The following is a 23,977-nucleotide window of genomic DNA, read 5'->3' on the forward strand; positions in this document are numbered from 1 at the left end:
ATCCAAGGTCAGAATTGCTGAATTGGCTTATTTTTTCCCAATTTTAAAAAGAAGCACCACTTTTTTGTATACCTGTGTAATCAATAACTCGTTAACTATTGCGAAAATGGAAAAACGGTAAAGGACTTTTCTGTTCAGTTTAATGCGCTCTACCTGTTTATAAAGATTGCATAAATCTTTACTAAACACCTTGTATATTATATATATAGATATAATATAAAAAATATTCTATTACAAAAATATTTCTATTATGAGAGCCATATTAATAACGGTAAAAATATTATAATTATTATGATATAAAAGGATAATTGCGCTTATTCTGTTCAAATATTTGTCAAGAACAGTTATTAAGATAAATTAATATTTAATATTACTGAAAGTGTGTCTTATAAATTAGTTTTTTTGAGTTTACAAGTTTTTCTTTATTGATTATTTGTATTTCAATACTCATGTCTTACTAAAACGAAATTTTGTTTCACTTTCAATGATACAACTCTCACAACATCACGAATGATTAAATTAAATTAGGTCAGGTTAAGTTAACGCGAGATGAAATCTTGCGTTATTACTTTGGAGAATTCGTTAATTAACAGACTGTAACTAAAACGATCGGTAGGTATTTTTTTTATTGGCGATATACACGCTTCGTGTGGCATTCCAATTCCGGGGCGAGGTATATGGCGCCGAATATCAGTGTGGGTACGTGCGCACGCGCGCGCGCGCGCGTGAATGCCGCGTGTTGGGTGTGCGCGAGTTGTGTACGTGTATATGATCGATTTGCGAATTCGCACGCGCGTTTTTGCACGACCAAGCGGAATGACCGTTTTTACGTTTGAAGCGGCCTTTCACGAGATGCACTAGCAATTATCCTAAATGCAGCCTCCTGTTACCCGAATGCAGAGCGTGACGACAGCAACGGAGTGGGGGGAGGATCGGTGTTAATTACTTTATCTGTTTACAGGTCCCGCCGAAAGCCAATCTCGATGGAAACGACTAGTTTGCGCCTCTTTTTGGGATGGAAAGTCCTACACTGTATGCGCTGTCTACGCTAAAAGTTGTGGACACGCTGTAATTGAAAGTAAAGGTATGGCGAGTTAGATCTTTCGATTTTTTATAATTGCGTAACAGAACTATTTTATATTAATTTCAAATTAAATTAACATAGATGTTTTTCAATTGAATTTAATTTTTTATATTCTTTAAATAAAATCTAACGTGAAAAAAATGTGAGTTTTCTTTTATTGCTTAAGAAAACTTTGTGTAAACTCTATCAAACCTAATCTAAGCTGGCTTGGTTCTTTAACTTTTATCTTAGCAAATCGTTTAGATGCACATGATATAATTCGTTGAATTTTGCAACATTTGTAGCATTGACGACGCTTTTGAATTTAGAGTTTCTAGTTCGTGCTTATTCAACCGAATATAGCGAATTCCGCGGAATTTCCGTCGGATGATTGCACGAGGAAGCGAACGAAAGAATTTCGATATGGTGCTAGATCATGGCTGACTTCGTTCGCAGCAATTGGTAGTGAGATAAATTTTTATTCATTATCTCTTCTGAGATATTTTTCAAAATTACATTTATCGATATTAATTACCAATTCATAATAATTCTAGCTTTTTATTAACAACATTTGGACGTCACTGGGCAATAATGTTACATTTCTTCTATCTTAGTTGTGCGAGTAGTTTACAATTGAATAAACAATTTTTCTACGACACACAATGCCGTTTTTTAATGATATATGTTTAAATTACATATATTTTATTTCTTCCTTTTTTCTATTCTTTATTCTTAGCTATTTTAGTTGTCTTTTATTGCAAGTATATATCTTTTATCGCACTTTGAAGTAGTCAGGATCATAAGGATAGCTTCTCATGGGATACTTCTATCTCCTGCACTTTTTTGGTATATTCTTATTTTCAACACGCCTCCTTTGTCGCAACGGATTTATATGCGCTGATCTTAAGGATGTATCGGACATACAATCTTAGACAAAAATGCATGAAATTTGAAATACTTAAATATTTACGCCTAACGCATAGTAAATCTAGATGTAAAAAACTTGAACGATAGTTGGAGTCTTATTTTTACTCTTACAAAGGTATTTTTCACATATTTGCGATTTTTTTCACTTATGAGTTTAAACTTTTGACAGTGGAAATGCACAATTATCTCAAGTTATGAAGTGAAGACAATTGAAACTTGGCAGATATTTTCATCTATTTATATACCAAATGTACAAAAAAGTTTGAAACACTGGTACTATTTCTTCTATATTTTTTAAGCTGTTTTATTCGTCAAGATCGTCTTTTTCCATAAAATGGAAAAGGATACTATGTAAAATTAGTGAAAATTAACATAGTTATAACTCAGCAACCGTTTAGTGGATACGTTTTCAATTTTTTGCAGTACATTAGAGAAACTAAAAGAACAATTTCACAAATTTTTAGCAACTTTGTACCATTTTGAACTTTGGTCCAATACATCCTTAAAGTATTTTTTGTTTATCCGTTGTAAATATCTAAACACGATACGCATCACTCAAACACATATTTTATATCTTAAGATTTAATGCTTTGGAGTACAGCTTTGAAGAAAAGTATTAAGGAAAAATCTTTTAAAACGTGTCAAATGTTTTTTCATCTCCTCCCTTTCTTGAAAAAAGATTAGGATCCATACAATTTAAATGCACCTTTTAGCTAAGATTGTATGTAATCTCGTATGGGTAATATTATACATATGATAATGAAAGATCTCAGACCCATTTAATGCTTCGATAGAAAGATCGTTGGATTTCCCATTACTCGGGTTAACAATCTTGTAAACAAGTAGATCAGAATGCGCGAGTCTCTTCTGGCACCAGTAACGGTTGTAATTCGTCCTTACAATGTTTACTGCAAGTGGAACTAACGCATTAGGTCATGGAAAGACCTACGAGCACGCAGTCGTGCGAACTGCTAAGAAAGGCAAGTTTCCAATTACGGAAGTACGGAGCCAAGTTTATCCAAAGAACTAGGAATTAGTGTTCTCAAGGCACAAGGGAAGAGTCAGATCTACGTTTTTGCAAATTAAAGGCGAGCGTGTGTTGAAAGTCCACTTGGAAATGTTTTCATTGCAATCTAATTGGTAAATTGTAGCTGTATATCATATCTTCTTAATATGTTTACTTCTATGATGGTTCGTAAATTTATTTTGTATTAATTCATAATCAAACAATTGGCTATTTATAAACTTCATATTTTTATAATTACTTATTATAGTTGGGATTATGTATGTATATTTTAATATTTATTTAATATTTATTACATACATTTTAATAGCAATTGCAAAAAATGTCAAAATGCTTAAAGAATTCAAATATTTTAAAGTTAATAAATTCAGGGGTATAAAAATACAGATATTTTAAGTACAGTATTTAGGTCCCAAATATATTATTCAGAATCAATGTGTTAAATATCGATGTACAAAAATGTCTAATGTATGTACAATTTAAAATTCAAAAAATTCCTTTTTGCACAAACATTTACATTAGAATTTATGCAGAAATTGTAGATTGTTTTGTTTATCAGAAAAATACATATAGGAAGAATAAATTGATAAAAGTTATACAAGAAGAAAGGGAAAAGGAAACATAGGAACCGATAACGAACGGGTTTAGAGGTACAAAGAGAATTTGATTTACCATGCGGTAGAAGACTAAAAGGGCCACTTTTGCGGATTTCGACGTCAATCCGACAGGTTCCATACATGGCTTTGCAGTTTCGCGACTCAGTTAATGGTGAATCCAACAATAATTCCAACGAAAGCTTTACCAGCACTGGCACCAAGCGCGCAATTTACAATTATTACCGGCGATACCTCCGACAAAGTACTCGTTATTTCGAACTCTGAGAACTTACGATCGATACATGTTTGTACGTATATTTAAAAAACCAAATAAATATAATATAGCTTAAAATTCTACAATAAATATCAGAAGATTTACTGGCTGTTATAAAAAAAATTTACGTGTCTCATTTTTCAGTGATAAATTATTTTATTAAATACAAAGATGAATAAAACAAATTCTGTAAATAAAGGTTTTGAGAAAATCTATGGCAGTGAGGTATGAAAGAAAAGGAAACATTTTTTACACTTTTGGCTGATCGTACTAACTCAATCACGCAGTGAGGGGTAAATATGTAAATGGAGTTTCATTGCAGATACAATATAATATAAAAGAGTGATATACTTTGACGTAGGCATATATAAATAAAATTCATATTTAAATTACATAGAATACGATTTATAAATAGACTATGACACAGTAGACTACGATAGATTGAAATTAGTTATGACTTTAAAACTAAAAGAATCTTACATAACTTACTCTAGACGATTTGAGAAATTATGAATAATGTGCTACAATTCATTTTTGTTGATAACAAATGTAAATTAAATTCAAATGTAAATTAAACTAACATTGCTTTTGTCAAATGTATCCATTTTAGAAGATTAATGGTTTCTAATAACTGTGCAAATTCGACTTTAAACGTGCGTAGGTTCTTGTAATCGATTGTATTCCACATTTGATAGTTACCATATATATATATATATATATATATATATATATACAACAATGGGTCAAAGGGATGAAATTAGATTGTTTCGATCCCACGTTCGCGCATAATTTACGCATGCGTACTATCGTGCGTGTTGTGCGTATTTGTGTTGTGCGTTTGCATACATATAGATATACATATAATACGGAATCATGAATAGGATAGCATGACAAAGAGATTGTATTGGATTAATGCAATGATATCTGATCATTGATGCTGCTAACAGACACGATGTTGCTAAGACGTACAGTTAATAATTCAAGTAGCGAGGATTGAGATAAAAAATAACGAAATATAACGAAAAGTTTCCAAATTTAGAAACATTAATACGAATTTTATAACGAATTTTACGGTATAAAGAAATATCTACTTATTTAGTTGGGAGTATTTGCAATATGTAAGATATGTGTGAGGTAAAGAAGATATGGAGATGTGCCTACAGATTTTTGGAGTTAATGCAGCAAGAATTTAAATATTCGTTGCAGGAAGATTCTCGCGGAGGAGACATTCTTGCAGGAAATTTAAAATGATTTCTGAGAGAGGCTTTACGCATGGCGGCGCGTATAGTACAGGGATGTTATGAGCGAAAACCGCTTAACCTGGGCCATTCTTTACAACACTCATGAATTTTTCAACGATTAGCCGGCGAAGAGGGCAACCTAGCATTTAATTCGGTCGCCTTTATTAAATTTGAAAGACGAGAATGGAATGTCCGAACTTACTTCGTTAATTAAAGAGGAAGACTGCCGCACGGGCAGGAGTCCGTGATAGCGAGAATATTGCGCAACATCTGAAATACGATTTTACGGTAGGAAAAATACGGCCGCGCGAGAGTAGAAACTGTCGAATCGTGTCGGGACCGACAGGCGGCTGGCATAAAGTCTTTTTAATATCTTCCCGTGTCATCCTTTCGCTGCCAACTTCGCAACTTATGAACTTCGGCGACATGCACGTTCTTAAAAGCAGGACGCAAAACGCGCGGAAGTTTTTAGTGTCGGTGAACTTATGGCGGAAAAATGTGGAAATTCGTGGATTCGAAAATCTAGAGAATTGAGAATACTTAAAAATAATTCATGGTTATATGAGGAGCGTCGCGCAGACGAGTCCGAATATTACTCATTTGAGACGGGGAAAGTTTATCCCCTAATAGTGTGGCTTTTCTGTGGGTTTAAAATAAAAGGAGCAGAAGCAAATTTAGAATTAACAAATGACGTAATAAATAACAGAAAGTATGGTATAAATCCGTAGGAAAACGCGTTGAAGACGAGATAGTAGATGGGAGGGAAGAAAAATGCTGGGACATAGAGGGAAAAACATATCTCGGCGGATGTGGAGGAAAATGGCGGGAGACATGTGTCGGCGTTTACGCCGCAACTTATCTGCTGCTACGAACTCTTCTTTTTACCCTCAACGTAGTCGCAGCTCGATGCCGGTATCTCGAATGCAGGGAGATCCTGCAGGATCATGCGCAAGTGGGAGCGTCTTTGGAGAGCTAAGAAATATCCCTGGGAGGGCAAATCGCTCGATGCGATGAAAAATTGACTTTCAAGACGTTCTATAATCTAACCTCCCTCCTTTTTCTTTCCCTGTGTCTCCCCTCCCCCCTCCACTTTCCTTTATACCTTACATATCATGCCCCCCCTACATCCCTTACCTTCTCTTATTTGGTTCTCTTTTTCTCTTGGGAATCTCCTTGTTCTCTCTTGTTTTCTCTCGTTTTCTTTTATTTTATCGTTGTCGTACTTTGTCACTTTATCTTATTTCTTACCCTTTGTTATTTTGTTGATTGCTACATGTTTATTTTCAATTTTTTTTTATTACACTGTTTTGTTCTTACTATTCTTACTTTTACTTTTTATACCTTTTTCGATTTTTTAGTTCCTTTTTTCTCAGAGCCACGACTTTTCCAATATAAACAAAACAGAATAGATGCTAAGATGTTACTTTAACCTGTATGATATAAGGACGTAAGAGGAATGAAGGAGTGAAAAGTATCCAGACGATCACGAAGGGAGGAATCCCCCTGAACAAACCGGCGGGGATGTTTGACGCGGGGATAAAAAAGGGAGATCACGAGGATGGACGGGAAATTCAAGAAAAATGATGCTGAAAATATGGAGCAATTTACAGGCGTGTACTCTGCTTCTCCCGATATGCTTTCATCGCATCGTCGCGAAAACGTGTCGTCCTGCTCGAATCGATCAAAGCTGCTGCCACAATCTCTTTGTATCCTAGAATATATAGAATGTTCCATCTATCTCAGTTAGTCACAATGATATTGGTTTATGCATTGTTTGTTCAGTTTCAGAATAAAAGCCAATTAGAATTAAAGTTGTTTGCTATGAAGATGTATCATGCGACATGCATATTCTATTTACTTCTTGTTTCAATGGTAACTTGGAATCATTGGGGTATTTTTAAAGTCATTCTTATGCATTTTAATTAATAATAATTTCTAACATGTTTTCTATTAAAGTATAAAATCACAGAAACAGGACGGAATACAAAGTTGATGAAGCTACCATAACCGTACAACGTGGTGTGTCCCAATACCCGATCGTACTGTGACAAATTCACGATCGGTCCCGATTTTCTGCTATGTATTCTTGCTAAGATCAGAGAGATTCCTCCAAGAGAAGCGATTGCGGGACGACACCTTGCATTTTCAATTGATTCCCTATTGTCGGACCTCTTGGTCTCAATCGATTGTTCTCGAGTAAGTTGCACGTGTAAGATGGAACTTACGGCTCGTCGACCCTCGTATTTTTTGTGGCTCGAAAACCAGCCTAGAGTCAAGTACATTCAGGATTCACGTTGACGATATTCAACGCGAAATCTTTCTGCATGATTTACGGCAAGTGGAAAGAATTTATATGTGCGTGCGAGTATGTCTGGAACTCCTTGCATTAGCAGAACCCGTGAGAACTCGAGATTCAAGGGCTAAGGAATGGAAAGATCCATCCAACTGCTTTAATACATCTTACTCTTTGAGTTTCTTTACATCACAAGCACTTTCCTTCTTTATATTCATTTTTTTTTTTTAGAGATTCTTTCACTCAAAGTACATTAAACTTGTGCAGATCAATCAAATTATCAAAATATGTTGAAGGGCCAAGGGTAAATAAAATACATAATTTTTTATTTGTATAATTTCAAATATATATAACTTTAGGTAAAGATATACTATTTCAAATTTTTTTTGTAAATATAAAAAAATGATATATGTTGATTTTAGCTGTAAAATAAAGAGCCTAAACTGGAATATATTATTAAAACGAAATTGTGTGAAAATTTTCCATTTTTTCATGCAACCTCACTTTGCTATTAATTTTATTTTTTGTTATGCTTGCATTTATTCATGCTGACTAATTAGAAGTCGACATATTATTCACAGATTGCAGACAAATTGTTCAGATTTCATGGAAATCCTGCAGATTGTAATGATAATTCAACAATGTACGTAGTAATAAGTCTAAGTTACTCGTTATAACTCGTTAATATAGCATGTCAATGTTTTGCAACGTCAGCAAATCGGCACATTTCAAGCGTAACACTTTTTTATAATCAAGTTACGTTTCTCTCGTATTTTTTGATGCATTTATTATTTATAATGCGTGGTTATTTTATACGTGGTTATATTGATACGAGCCCTTCAAAATAGTTATTTTTGTTTTTACTTATTATTTTGTTAAGTTTCCTTTGTTTTATGGATAATTAGTATTTTATTTGTCATGAGACTTTAAAACTATTTCTTTAAGCTAATTTTTTAAATTTATCATAATTATATTTAATATAACGCGTTTTATAATTTAACGCGTCTAATAATTTAACGTCCAAATTATGTTTAATTAATTTTATATCAACTTTGTAATGACACGTTATTCTAATTAAATGCTTTTTAATTAAATTAAATTAAGTACACATTTTTAAATTACAAAATGTTAATATTGAATTTTATTTTCAATATTATAATTTAGTCTAGATATTTTCCCTTTAAGTATTCATATATTATTTTTTACCAATATTCATATCAGCAAGATATTGATTAAGCCATCAATTATTGAATATAAGGACGTATTCATAAGTGACGTTTTATTTAGAAAATCTTTAGCATTTAAAATATTAATGCACGTACCGTTAGCCCATGAGAAACATCAGTGTTTAATTCGACATAATTAAACAAATCTTTTCACCATTTTCTGTTAAAATATTGAAGATGTAATACATGTAATTTTTGAAATTAATTCACAATACATCTACATATTTGAAACTATCAACACACACACACACACACACGCGCGCGCGTGCGCGCGCGCACGCACGCACGCACACATATTTGACATACTAAATAATAACTTTACCTCGACTAGCAGTGACTCACCATAGAATGCCGGATGGGAGAGTTAACGGGCGGACAATATTCCGACAACGTTATTTGCGTTAATCAGGCCGCCGGCGATCGGGAGCTTATTAAAGAGATTTCCCGAAATCTCGCGGCAGGTGGTAACAAATTATCCCGGTAATACTTTAATGCCCGGTGCGGGAACTTGTAGCGAGTTGGAGTTCCCGCGGGTGCCGTCCGCAAAGCCTGCAGCTTCTGCATTATGCGCCGTCCCTGCGCTTAACTATCGCAATATCGACGGACACGTCGCGCGAGTAACTTACGGCTATTCGTACCACCTCGGCCGGCGCCGACTTCGTCTCCGTTGGAAAAGGCAATATTAATACCGGATGTAATCTCCGGCGGCATTCGGAGGACCTCGGGCATACCTTGTTCATTACCGGACTTCCGGCGTTTTGGATCGCATTATGTAAGAGCGTCCTAGAAAAAGCTGAATCGATATACCGTTACCGTCTTTTCTTTTCTAATTCTATAAGACGTGTATCTTGTTTGCAATGTCTCTTTGCAATTGTTTTTTTTTTTTTCTAATGTTTTACTGAACCAAATAATGTTACAGATTTTACAATTTTGTTATTCTTTAGCGTTGCCACATACAGACGTGGGGTGTCATTCGGTCTATCGGAGATGCAGTCGATAGCGCTGATAGAATTTCGTTTGAAACATTTCTTAATCGTCTACAAATTTCGTCCCGACTAAATTATGAAGAACGCGCACGTTCCGCGATGACAATTCCAAGTTTTGTTCCGTTCATTATACGATTAGCGACAGCCATTGTCTCAGGCGCTCTCGAAAATTGACGACGCCACTAATTTCGCGAAAACGGTATTCATTAACCTGTCAGTGGCAGTACAAGCGTTGTCCTTTCGATCAATCGTAATTGAAGACATGGATGACTATGTCAACAAGGCTAATTCGGTGATAGACAAAAATGGGAAACGAATACCATTAGAGATCACAGCATTAACTTCTGATTCTTAAATGGATATCATATCTTTATCAAATAATATCAAATTTGAATTCACCATTAAATATTTATAATGTAATAAAATAAAAAATTAGAAAAAATAAAATTTTTTTATTAAAATTAAAATTGTTAATTGTAAAATGTTGTAATTTTATATGTGAACAATAATTTTGAGTTGATTTCACATTATTTACACGAGAAACTCTGAGATCATTGAGTAAATTATTAATTTCTATCTTAATTTAAACTAGCTAAATATTGAATATTGCTCTACATTTAGATTAACTTTATTAACGTTAACTTTAAATCTTCATCAAAAAGATGAAATATGTTAATATCAATCGATCAAAATCATCTGCCTAAAATTTCGTTACGGCCAACTAATACACAATACCAACATGCGTTGGCATAGCGTGTCCTGATTAAAAGCCCATCAGGATGCTGTATTATAGGACGATAAACAAACACGGCGATCTTCTATATTGTTGAGACCGCTATTAAAATTATATTGTCACTGTTAAGCAGCTTGTTTGACGATAAAATATATGCATAGGTGTCAATTTTATTTATCAATTTATATTTAATCTTTTTTTTATTTATTAATATTATTATTAATATTATCAATTTTATTTAATCTTTTTTTTTTTTTAAGTGAGCATTTTTCATCGACGTCTAGCTATTGACGATTAACAACGTAATCGATGACAAAAAACGGTCGCAAAACTGCGTGACAGACGCAATTTTATTTTTGTGTGTCGCTGCAATCCTTCTAGCGTCATCGATGCTGACATAGGCGCATCTCGTGGCCGCAACCGCTAAGCCCCAACCGTGAGCGCATTAATTCTTAACGCCAAATTGGCATTGCATTAGCGGCACTCTGTCATGGTAATACCATGATTAAGTGCTACACACCTATGCCACGCCGTTCGTCTCGACAACGTAGCACTGTATTCGCATTGTGGCGCCAAAAAGTAATGAAGCGGTCTACGTAATTCTGTTTCATCATTTCCTGTTATACATATGCTTGCTCAACGGTGCGCATTATGTCGACCGATATCAATATATCTACAAATTGATGATCACTGCATTCTAAATTGATCAGTTTTCGTTATCTCGATGCATCTTAGTTAAATTAATAATTAACGCTTGAAATTAACAATTTAATATCCCGAATTTTTGAATGTGATTCTTTTGTACAATACGTAATACTAAAAGATTAATAACTTTTGGTTTTTCTTTTAATTATGTCTATCAGTTAAGATTGATTTTAGATTGATAAAAAATTTTAATATAAAATTATATGAAAGGAAATTGATAATATACCTTTCATACTTAATAATAATCACCTTTTCACTTGAGAGCATTGTTATTATTACTTTTACTAAATTTTTTCTTTTTTTCCAAATTGTTATTATATAATTGTCTAAGGACATAAAATTAGAATTACTTTGGACTTAAAGGTATCTTTTATCTTTCCTAAAGAATTTATCCAGTTGTATCTAGTTACGCCAGGTCAATTGCGAGCTAGACTTCAATTGAAGAGTCGTTTATAACCTGATCAAGAGTGCAAAGTAGCTAGAGCTATGGAAGTTATACTGTACATCTACCTACGTACAAGTTAATTTATGCTCATTTCATGTCCAACCCCGCACGCAGACGGCATACGGCATACGGTGCCGGGGCGTGCATTACATAAACACGAAACGCCGCCACATAGGGACGGGTGTTCTGTTGCAAATGGAAGCGTGCTCATCAGCATCACCATCGATGCTTTAGGTCCCGACCATTTTAATCTCCGTGACTCGTACCGGAGCGACAGTTATTCGCCGACACTCGTGTCAAATTGCTTGACGTTTCCCCGCCGCGAATTGCGGCCGCGAGAAATCCTATGGGAGCCATGCATCGTTTAGTAATGCGCGTTTCGTCAAATATACGGAGACACGCGTAGTACATAATGTAGAATTATGTTCAATTTTATAACTTGGTAGATAGCATGAGTCTCGTCACGACTGACGCTACCACACGTATTCTCTGTTTATAATGTTAATTTAAATATCTATCCTCCGTTTGTCTCTTACATACGTATTGGTATAATGAGATGTTTATTATTCACACGCCATTATACACACGTCGGAACTTGTGAGGCTCTTAAAGAAATTTTTTTAAGAAATTTTTCATTCCTTGTAACACCATGTAACACTGGTCTTTATGATAAGGCTGGTGACAGTTATGATACATCGTCTGCTTCAGGAATGCAGTTATTGTACGATGATAAATATCGCTTTAGCTGTATTGGTAATAGTTCAATCTGGCGTTCTTTGGATTTGCGTGAGCGTTTTTAAGGGGATCTACCGAATCCGTACAAGAAAACCTTTTAACTGGTATCGAGAGCGCAATCGGGTGAGATAAATTCGAGCATGGCGAAGTAATCACCCGATAAAGTTGTTGACCCGTGATTTTTAATCAATCTTCGTTCGCGCATCGCCGTGATCGGTCTGCGATATCCGAAAATCGAATGAACGCCAGCGAGACCTAGATCGACCGAATTTCACAGAGTGTAGTTGTAAATCGTTACCTTATATCGACAATAATACTTACTGAGCACAATCGACTATCGAAATCTTCGTATCGAAAAATCATCGTTAACTGATGTTCCGTAATACTTGGACAATCAGAAATAAACATTGAAATTTAATATAAAAATTTATTTAATAGATAATTAAATGAAAGAATGTATTGAGCTTTTATTATTATCTATAAAAAAATTACCTTCAAAGATTCAAGAATTTAAAAGATAATGTTTAGTCGTTTCCTCGTCTTTAATTATTTTTAATTTAGAACTTATTAAATTCATAAGCATATAATAAAGACCAATATCTGAGTAAAAAAGAATTTTTGTGTCCATTTACAAATATTTTATAATATAGAAGATATACCTTATTCTTATAAGTGATTAAAATAAAGATTTTATCTTTACACACAGTTTATTTCAGTATCTATTAATAAAGTTTTTAAGAAATAAATTAAAAGTGGATCTTAATTTATTTCATCTATCTTATAATAATGATTCATCGAATACGTTAATCTAGCCTATTCATAACAGATTATCTACAAGTAGCAAATCAAGCAATTTGATCACCTGCTGATTAATTACTCAGTTACGAAAAAACGCGTTTCTTTCAGCTGCCACTGAAACGGAGCTCCATAGGAGAAAACGCGGTTTTCATTAGGTACTAAGTAATTAATTGGCACTTCATTTGCATAACTGTCACAAAGACTACGGTTTGATCGATGTTCTCCCGTGCATTAATTGATCGATGGTTCTGTTCAAATCCTCGAATTCCCCGTGCACCTTCATGTTAAATTAAAAATTTGAATGTATTTAGAATTTCAGTAATCCTTCAATTTAATAGTAACTTTAATTCAATACAAGTATCGATCAAAACTTCTTATAGAACTTTTCAGTAAAGAAGCAATCAAAGCAAAATAAAAGTTGTACTTTTGTATTAAATATTTTTCCCTTTCTGGGTTTAATATTCTCTAGATAGTTAAATGCAAAATGTCCATCGAACAGCAATCAACATAATATGCGAGAAGCTGCAAGAAAATTTTAATTTTATCCGAGCGGCAAACTTTTTAATAGTATAATTGTAGGACAAAATGCTGAGTGATCGATATCGCGATGCGGTTGGAAGCGGGATATAATGACGACAAGAATAGAGGTAACAAGAAACACATGGCCGCGTCTTTGCATTCAGTTCTAGAGCAGCTGCTGGTCGTTGGGAAACTGCAGCAGGGACCCGCCGAGAACTTAAAGGCGAAGTTACGCTGCCTCGAACTCCAACTCGATACGCCCTCCTATCTACTGTCTCTCCTTTTACCGAGATACGGGTTTACCTTTATTTTTATGTACGAAAGTTGTTGCAGTCGTAAGCACCGCCAATGTTGTACCATCCGTGCTCATCGGAACGATAAAATAAAGCATCTCGCGGGCTGAAAAGTGCAACTTCATCCGAGAATTACATTTGAACCACGAGTAGCTTTTACATTTCCAATGTTATCCGTAAGATTTATATAAAGACTTTAAAAGCATACTTTGATAAACTTTTCTTAGCCGAGATTTAGTAGCAGTCATAATTAAATGTAGATGTTTAATAATTAAAGGCTGTTTTAAAGTTATGCACAAGGCAATAGATAGAAAATAAATCTTCTTCTTTTGTTAGTAGCAAAATTTAAAGTTACAATAAAATTTAAATTTTAAGTTTAATTAGTAAAATCAATCTACGTATACATTTTTAAATAAATAATCTAAATTCTTTTTTAAAACCTTGTTTTATAAAGAATTCTAATTGTAAGTATAATAATAAATAAAATAACACTACCTTAAAAATCATAATTCGCTGGCCCGAAGAATTCTATAGCGTTATAATTTGGCAGCTTCATCGAGTTGTTCTGAGCTGTTCCTCAATTGTCGAGTACCTGTCGTAATATGCCAGAATTCCCACGTGCATTAGTCTCTTCTCCGTTAAGAGGATGTGTATGTATCGGAGGGTAAGAAGGGGTGCGAGTTTGCCAAGTCCGTGCGAACTGTTTTGGCAGCGTCTCGACACTTAAGACGAAGGGAATAAGGGTTGGAAGGAGATTGTAGAGGGTGGTTGACAGCTGCGTGTACAATTCTGAACACTAAACTGACTAACTAAAGCGTAATCCTTTTATAAGCGTAATTTTTAATTCTATTTAAATAATAACGTTTTAATTATCTAACTATTCTCAACATTTTTAAATAGAATACAATTTTATTCTAGGATAAAATTAATGATCATTAAAAATTGTACAAAAACATAAGATGTTATTAATGTTATTGGAATAAAAATTTTATATTTAATACATGAATTAAAGTATAAGTGCGGTTACACGTATACAAATTACATTCAAAATATAGATTAATGTAAAGTTATACCCTTTTAAATACACATATAATATAAAATATATAAATATAATATGTGCACCTACACATTAATATTATACAATACGCACGCAAAGAAATTATAAATCATAAATGCGCATGTGTTAAGTGATATAGTATGCTGATTTATGTTACTTATACGCTATTTTGTAATAAATTTATACTATAAATTTTCAATTGTTTAATATTGCATAATTGTTTTTACTTGTTATTATACCTTATTATGAGATCTAATGTATTAATTACTACATAGTTACAATTTATTTATATTTCTGTGTGCATATTTTGACAGGATATAATTTTACATAATTTAATATTTTACATGTAATTTGCACGTTTCGCATAACACTAGAAATATAAAGATTTTAAGCAATGATTTCAAGAACGTTTAAATAAATAAAATTTTTAGAAATCAATGATTTTAAGAAGATTTAAATAGAATATATAAATAAAAACTATTTGCAATTTTTATATAAAATTAATTAAAAATATAAACTTTTGATAAGAAATGATAATATAAATTCATACATACATAGTAAAGCTTTATACAAATGTAAATTTTATAAAAAATATATATATGTATATTGGATAGTGCTGTTTATTTTTATTATTGTACTTTTCATTTTAACTTTCTGATTCTTTGTTTTTTAAATATTTAAACTTAAGTTTTTCAATTTTTGGAATTTATAACTCCAATGTTTTATAGCTCTTTGCACCATTAATATTTGAATTTTTGAATTGTTAATTCTTTTATACTTGATTCCTTTTTTTCTCTAGATACAACGATGAAATTTTCTTATTTTGCACTTTGTAACCGCATCTATTACGTAAATTTCTGAAGAAATCTTATATTAGATACATAGTATGGAGATATATGGCTCGTGGATGCCGATGGCGGTATGCCAGGAAGGCGTTGAAACTTTTACAAGAACGAACATTGTCGTCCGCGAGCGCGCATAAGAAAGTCGAAAAGACCACCGTACTAGTAAAGTTCTCTAGCATGGTTTACAGTACCGATTGGATTGACCGAACTTTTCCCTCTAACTTCACACGCACATATGGCTCTCATGTAGGCACTGACTTGAGGGATAGATATTTACTATATCTAAAATGAGATTTTATTACAGTAAAAAATTATTCTTCAAGTTATATACATGAATGTATAATGCGACAAAGATTTTTTAAATTAAAATACAATTTTAATTTATCGAAAGTTTATTATTAATACAACTGTTGTAAAAAAAGAATCTGTAAAATATAAGTTTAATAAAGATTAATACTTTTGCACATAGAACTTGTTACTATGATGTAAAAATAAGAATATTTACTTTATAAAAAAATTGTAAACTTTTCAAACATTTTAAAAATTAATTTGAACGACAGAGTAAAAGATTTTTAACTCTTTTGGATTCTTTTTATTCCTGACTGCTGCCAACCAAAATTGGAAAAAAAAGGTTTTGCCGACGTCAAAGTTGTTATCGACAATTTTAGTTGTATTTTACATTAGTGTCATGAAATTATAGTTTGATATCAATTATTTCTTATAGTTTTTCTTATGAACTCAGCTTAGCTTAAAGGATATAATTACATTATTAATCATTTTGTTAAATAAAAACGGATAAATAATTCTGCTTTTCAAATCTAATTATTATTAACTGATTCTCTCTCTCTCTTTCTCTCTCTCTCTCTCTCTCCCCCTCCTCATGTTACTATTCATAATTCACTTTGCAAATTCGTTAATAATAAGTTTCGGCTAAAGTGATACAAAGTTGAATGAGTAAAGAAAGACGACCGAAGCCAATATGTAAGATATTTATTGCGTGAAGCAGTGAAAGAAAAAGTAGAAAGCGGTCCGGCGAGTTTGGCGATGTCACCTTCAATATTTTGTAATAAATTGCTAACTTTCCCGTAGGACTTCCGGCCCAGCCCGACTAATCTCAGTAAGAGCAAAGTCGCGAGGCTTCGAAAGTTCGACGGATGAACTTGTTGTTTAGCGCTTTATACTTCAGCGATAGTCTCGGGATGCCGCTGCTGTCAAGCCTTTCCAGGTTTCATCCCGCCTTTAATCCTAGAATAAGGAACAGTCTCGCCAAAAGAGGAGGGAGCGACCCGCCCAAAGGAAAGCAACTTCAGAGTAGCTTGTTCTTCCCAGCTGCCATAAAGGCCAACTTTGTAAACTTTATTGACATAATGAATCAGGGACACAGAATACTTAAAAATTAAAAGTGTAGATTGAAATATAATAATATATTGGGCGACTTGTAAAAGCATTATTTTTCAACGTAATTTCCTTCTTTCATTATTTAAATGGTACTGTATAAGATTAACAAAGGTTTTTAAATAAATTACCAAAAAGTACTTCATTTTCTTAGTTTAATATTTTCTTTAAATATCTAACTAAATAAATATACGATTTTCTTTCAATTAATGTTAAATAAAAATATATATACTGTGTTTTTTGAACAATTAAGGTTTCTTTTATAAAGTTATTCTTTTTATCAATTTCTATGAATCGATTCGATACTGAACTTTAGGCAGTTATTATTGGCACGAGTGTGATCGATTAGCCGGAACGCGTTGCCTCGTAATTCGCACACGTGGAAAGCTGGCTAGCCTTGCCTTGTAATCTTCGCGTAATCTATTTAAGCTCGTTATTTCACGTCGCCGCGCCTTGCCAACCCGTTGCAAGCTTCTCGCGCTCTGCTTCTATATAGGGTGTTTACACAAGTTCTGCATAAGACCTTCGTCCAACTTTGAAAGTATATTTTTATGATGAGTTTGTAGACGATTTTATCGAATGTTTTATTAAGTGCCATTTACTTCATTTCTCGATTTTCCATTCTTTTCCCCTTGAATAAAAAAAATTTTTCCATTATATATAACCAATTTTAAGAATTGTAATTACGAATTTCTTAATTTTTTAATAGAGGAATTGAATTTTTTTGTGACACATGCTTAAGTTTCTAAAAAATAATGATGAGAAATAGTGTGTAATATTGCGTGTACGCTTATATACATTATCTCTTAATAAAATATTTGGTAAAGATGCAACATATCGTAAAATTATACTGTGTAAGTTTACTGCGAAGCTTATGGAACACCTTGTAGGTGTTTATATGTCCGGTGTTATGAGAACGCGACAACGTCCACCCGTGTCAAATGTCACCGTTCATCACGAACAGGATATAAACCCCAGCACCGCGCTCGTCACGGCTTTACGGGCTCTCGGCTTGCTAGCGAAAAAAAAAGAAGAAATATGGAGGAATCTGATTTAATTACGAACAATAGCATCCGCAACAACGCATGTGAATCAGCAAAGATTGCTTAGCAATGCCTCGAGCAGCAGACATTGCTGTCACGATATGTGCAATTTTTCTATAATAATTCCTGTGCATTTCACGTTACTAAGCTTTTTTGCTGTTTTAATTAAAGATTCGTTATCCAGCTGATTTTAATTGAAGAGACTTGTTCCATACGGACACTGCAAATATTCATTTTTTCCGGTTTTTAGGTTTTATACTTCATTGATTTCATCAGACATTTAATTCTCAGAAACTTAAGATAGTATAATAGTATGAAAGTTTTATAGATTATAAAACTAAACTGACTTCAGTAAAAGGCTTTAAATTTAAGATTAATGAATTTTAAGAATTTACACTTTCATAATAAATATCACACTGTTTGAAGAAGAATAATATAAAATGCAATTTTTAGACTTTTATATGTAATTTAAGGGTATATCGGACATACAATCTTAGACAAAAGTGCATGAAATTTGAAATATCTACGCGTAACGCATAGTAAATCTAGATGTAAGAAACTTGAACGATAGTTAGAGTCTTATTTTTACTCTTACAAAGGTATTTTTCACGTTTTGCAATTTTTTTCACTTATGAGTTTAAACTTTTGACAGTGAAAATGCACAATTATCTCAAGTTATATTTTATTTCTTTAAAACGGTGTAGTGAAGACAATTGAAACTAGGCAGATATTTTCATCTATTCATATACTATACTAGATGTACAAAAAAATTCAAAACACTGGTACTATTTCTTCTATATTTTTTTAGTCGTTTCATTCGTTAAGATCGTCTTTTCCCATAAGATAGAAAAGGATACCATGTAAAATCAGTGAAAATTAAAATAGTTATAACTCAGCAACCGTTTAGTGGATGCGTTTTCAATTTTTTGCAGTACATTAGGAAAACTAAAAGAACAATTTCACAAATTTTTAGCAACTTTGTACCATTTTAAACTTTAATCCGATACATCCTTAATATTGTAAAGATTGAGATGAAAAGTGTAGAACAAAAAAATTCGATGGCACGCTTTATTTGATGAATTTAACTATTAGGATAGTAAATTTTTGGAGAATATGTGTGTGTGTGTGTGTGTGTGTGTGTGTGTGTGTGTGTGTGTGTGTGTGTGTGTGTGTGTGTGTGTGTGTGTGTGTGTGTGTGTGTGTGTGTGTGTGTGTGTGTGTGTGTGTGTGTGTGTGTGAAACTTCAAAACAATTATATAACAATATAAATAATGTGGTAAGTAATATTTCAACTAACATGAAGGTTAATTGATGCGAAAGCAAAGTACGTTTATACGAGGACTAAGAGGTAACTACAAAGGAGGAGAAGGCAGGATCGGTAGGGCAAAAACTATTGCGAAGTAGATAGCGAACGCTGCGGTGAGAGCGGATAGGCGAACAAAAGCGGAATGCCGAGACGTAAAACAACGACCACTCGAGCCGACGATTGCTGTTTTCGTTTCGGTCGAGAGCCCCGCTCGTCTCATCCCCGAGTTGCCGGAAATCGATGATTAAACCGAATCGAAGGAACAAAAGATTATTGAATTTCCTTGCTACGTAAAATTCGAAACAGACCACTCTCCAATAATACCTGACGTTTCTCAAATTGCGCTCAGGCGCTTCTGTTGATCTTATTGTTATAACTATCTTATTGTTATAACTATTGTATCGAACAACTGAGCATTCGTGATTGGCTTTAGATAGAATGCACTTGCCACACATAAGATCAAATTAAAATATTATTAAAACTATAAAAGTAATTTAAGTTATAACATTTGATAAAAGACAAAAATTATATGGTAAGACTGATCAATGTGAAAAAGTTGAGAGATATAATCTTCGAGCAATAACGTTTAGCGGTTGCGAGAATGAATCCTAGTCTTCATAATGTAGGCTCCAGCGAATACATTAGATATGATGTATCGATATCTCCAGTGAGAAATCTGTTATCTCGGACGTAAGCTTTCAACCGGGGGCTTTTACTTCAACCAGATAAGAGACGCGGGGGTACAAAAAAAATTAATCACGAAGGGAGAGAAAGCATCCGACCTTCTGTTCCATTTTCACAGCACATTTTTCTCGGATCACGCGCGGGCGTCTCGGAGAATCGACTCGAGTCAACTCGAGTCGACTCGAGCAACGTGGAATGCAGGCTATTGGTTCAACGCTATTTTTCACCAGACTTTCCGGTGAAAAATGGTGAGTACCTTCTACCATGTCTCTCATGATAGTGTATGTGATCTTGACAAAAAATTTTCTCCAAGTCCAATCCAATTCTTCGACATATGTGTGAGTTTATTTCGTATAGCAATATACAATGCATGCACGCAATATCTTTGATACGAAAGAAGACAATTTTTATTTAAAAAATTAATAAAGAATGCGAAATAAGATAAAATTGATCAGGTTTTGTTTTTGAGAAAAATAGCTTTAAAAATCGGAAAATGAAGCTTTCTTTTGAAGCAAGTTTAAAGACACCCTGTATATTTTCGAGACATTTTTTTGTTACCTTATATCGCTGGTGTTAGTATGATGATGGTGGAAAAGTAATTAGTGCGGGCGTCCGATTTTTCGCGGACACGTAAATGGATAGCTTCCAGAATAAGCCACAGGCTTTTTCAGGTCAAAGGGCTCATTTCGTGTCATCTACGACGTGCTCGAGCACAGTCCTCACAATAAAAATGACTTCGCGGAAAGTCTCTAGCCGCTCTTTCCTGAGCTCGAATAGCTACACACGAGTGGCAAGCCATGTTCCTGGCGCGACACTTCATCTCCTTTCTTTCTTCACGTACGAAACGATGAAAGCTCGCCCGGGATCTGACCCGTTCTAATTCTAGCTAACTCGGCAGCCAGGGCGCTTTCTTCATGCGTGACTAAGTGAAGACTAATCGAACGTCGAGTGGTTACTCTCGAAAAAACCATTCGAGTCTGCTCTCGATATTTGCAGAGACTAAAAAGTATCTTTGCTTTTCGAACCATTTGCATTTGATCTTTTCATAGAAGTAGAAGTGAGAATGAGCAATTAACATGCAGAAAAGTTAATTAATCCGTTGAATTGGTACAATGACAATCAAACATTTTTTACTGGGATTAATGATTGAAAAGTTATTTCTCTCTTTATACCAATTCCGAACTTTTCACTTCAATTACTTTACAATATAAATAATATAATGTATAATGCAACGAACTGCAAGTTTAACATATGAAGTCCAACTCCAATATGTTTATAGTACAATAAAATTTTATTTCACATTTTATGTTATTTCAATTTATAGAGAAGATTAATATTTGGAGACATTTTGTGGTTATCATTTTGTTAAATTCATTACTCTTTTAACAATAGTTTAATATAATATTTAAAACATTCATTTATTCATAACAACTATTGGAAAATACATGCTATTAAGTTAATAGAGTATTACTTACCAATTTCTAAATATTTTTGATGTACTGGATCATATTGTTCCCAGGACAAACTGCGAAATCGACTTTTTTCTCTACTAGCTGGCAAAAGAGTCTCGTTCCTCCCATGGTGATCAATAATATTCGGATTTCTGCAAATTAAAAATTATCTCGAGTTAACATTAATAAATAACTTAATTTTCTTTTTTCCTTTTTCTTGTTCCACTTATATATGATCTGATAAAAACGTCTTTTTAAAAAATAGAGAAGCTGAATGTATTTGCCCAAAATTGAAGTAACAAAATTTGGTTGAGATAGAGAGAGATTCGAATCACGAACGTCACATAATTCAATATTGATGCGGGATATCAAGCTCGCAAAGTTTGATATTTCCTCGAGTTGCGTATTCCGTTATATTACAGATGAAACTTAGAGGTCATCTCTGCTCGTGGTCTTTGCTGCGGCTAGAACTGTAACCCATGAGTAACCATGGTTTGACTAGGAAACGGAAGTAGCATACGGCTGGTCTCACATTACATTAACAGTAAATAGTAAATAGTAAATATTGAAGAGCCTTCGAGCAAAGAGAAATACATGTAATATCTGCTGTTCGTGTTCCGTAATACTTTGTTTAGAGATTAGTTTTAGTATAAATGAACATTAATTAATTGTGAAGAAATTTTGAAGGTCGTTGTTTGCTAGCTGCTGGTTGATAGCGGTTAATTAAAGGCGGGCGATTAATGGTTGTCGTTTAGTAGCGGTTGGTTGGGTCTCGCTTTTTAATCTTCTGGCGACTGCTTTTGCAATTTGTTGCGAAATGTACAAATGCGAAGCGTAATATGTATAGTAGTACTTTACAAGGCTAAAACAATTGTAACGACTTGTTAATATAGCTATAGAATTGAATGGATTTTTGATAAAGCTGCAGTTTTTTATATTAATACTTTGTAACTTTAAAAATAATTTTTTATTGTTCATACTATAAATAGTTTACACAAAAGGATTTCGTATTTAATTTTTTCCTATGCCTAACAAGTCAAAGTTTATCGAGTTTCTGTCATTAGAGTTTCTATCCTCTTCAAATTGAACAAAATAATATTTTATAATTAATAATCAATGGAACATAACGTAAATTAAAGATTTTTAACAATGTCTAGTATCGGAATCGATTATTTTTGTTCTTCAATAGAAAGAAAATGGTTAGGTAAATCATCTTTTCGTTACTAAGTGCATTAAATTATTTAATAATAAAATAAGTATTTTATTCGATACATTTTAAAATTTTATATACAAAGATCATTAAAAATAATCGCACAATAATACCGTCACTGAGTAAGATTACAAGATAAAGTGTAGTATTGTGTTCTACAGAAAAGAATGAAAATTTAACAAAAGAGACACTTCTGACCATCACTCAATGTGCCGTTCCATTTGAAATCTATAAAAGCATATTTGATGAGATAATAAAGTTTTTCAATAAGCTGTTACAATATAAATTCAATCCATTCAAGGAAAGCCGAATAGTTAGTCGAGTGTAAAGTCTCTCTCAGATATGCCATTATCTCGCAATTTGATATCGCTGAGGAAATACTAGTCATACGAGAACAGAGGTTACGACTTCAGACATCGTTAAAGACTATAAACTGCTATACTACGTTATTACTTATTAACGTTGTTAAAATGACTTAATGGACAGTCGCAGATCGTGATTTACGCTGAGCAGAAAGTTTATCATTTTCAAAATTCATGGCGATAATGATTTTGTCATAGTAGCACATCCGCGCGCGTGCAATGGGGTGCATTGCGTAATTCGTGGCGATTTATGAGCATGCGGGGATAAATACCAAAATCGCAGATCCTTGATATTCGAGAGCATATCGTTCGATCGGTCGAATTACACGGATAATTACGAGCGAAGTTGGTCGCAAGCCAGATGTAAATCACGTGAGAGAACGCGAGAACGCGGGGTTTTCGCCGAAATGGAAATTTGCGTGTGAAATAAGGCTGTTATTTTAGTTATAGCAATATCGTCCGTCATGTGGGCTCGCTCGCAAAAACATTTTATTTTGGTAAAAAACAGTTCACTGCCGAATTCCCGCCATATATTAAAATCAACTGAAAAGTTTATATTGCTATTCTTTCATGTCTAGCGAGCGGTTAACATTTTTGTTGAATTTTTATGGTTTAATACAACTATCTTTGGATGTATACTTCAAATAGAAATATTACATGTTTTAAAATGTATATCTCAGAATCATGTATTTCATTATGTAATATGTTAAAAATATTTTAGTTTATCTTATATTTTATGCTTTTCTCCAAAAAATATTTTGCAAAC

At 33.4% G+C, this 23,977-nt stretch overlaps 1 protein-coding gene across 2 annotated transcripts in view; it reads right to left on the reverse strand.

Annotated features, from left to right (window-relative positions):
* Nucleotides 1-23,977, reverse strand: part of LOC105833651 (neuroligin-4, Y-linked) — a 217,941-nt gene that overhangs the window by 16,305 nt on the left and 177,659 nt on the right. For both annotated transcript variants that reach the window (XM_036287401.1, XM_036287400.1), the window contains exon 10: nt 21,664-21,791. In XM_036287401.1, coding sequence (XP_036143294.1) covers nt 21,664-21,791 — 128 coding nt within the window. The remainder of the gene's footprint in view (nt 1-21,663; nt 21,792-23,977) is intronic.

Source organism: Monomorium pharaonis, chromosome 5, assembly GCF_013373865.1.
Source record: "Monomorium pharaonis isolate MP-MQ-018 chromosome 5, ASM1337386v2, whole genome shotgun sequence".
NCBI lineage: Eukaryota > Metazoa > Arthropoda > Insecta > Hymenoptera > Formicidae > Monomorium > Monomorium pharaonis.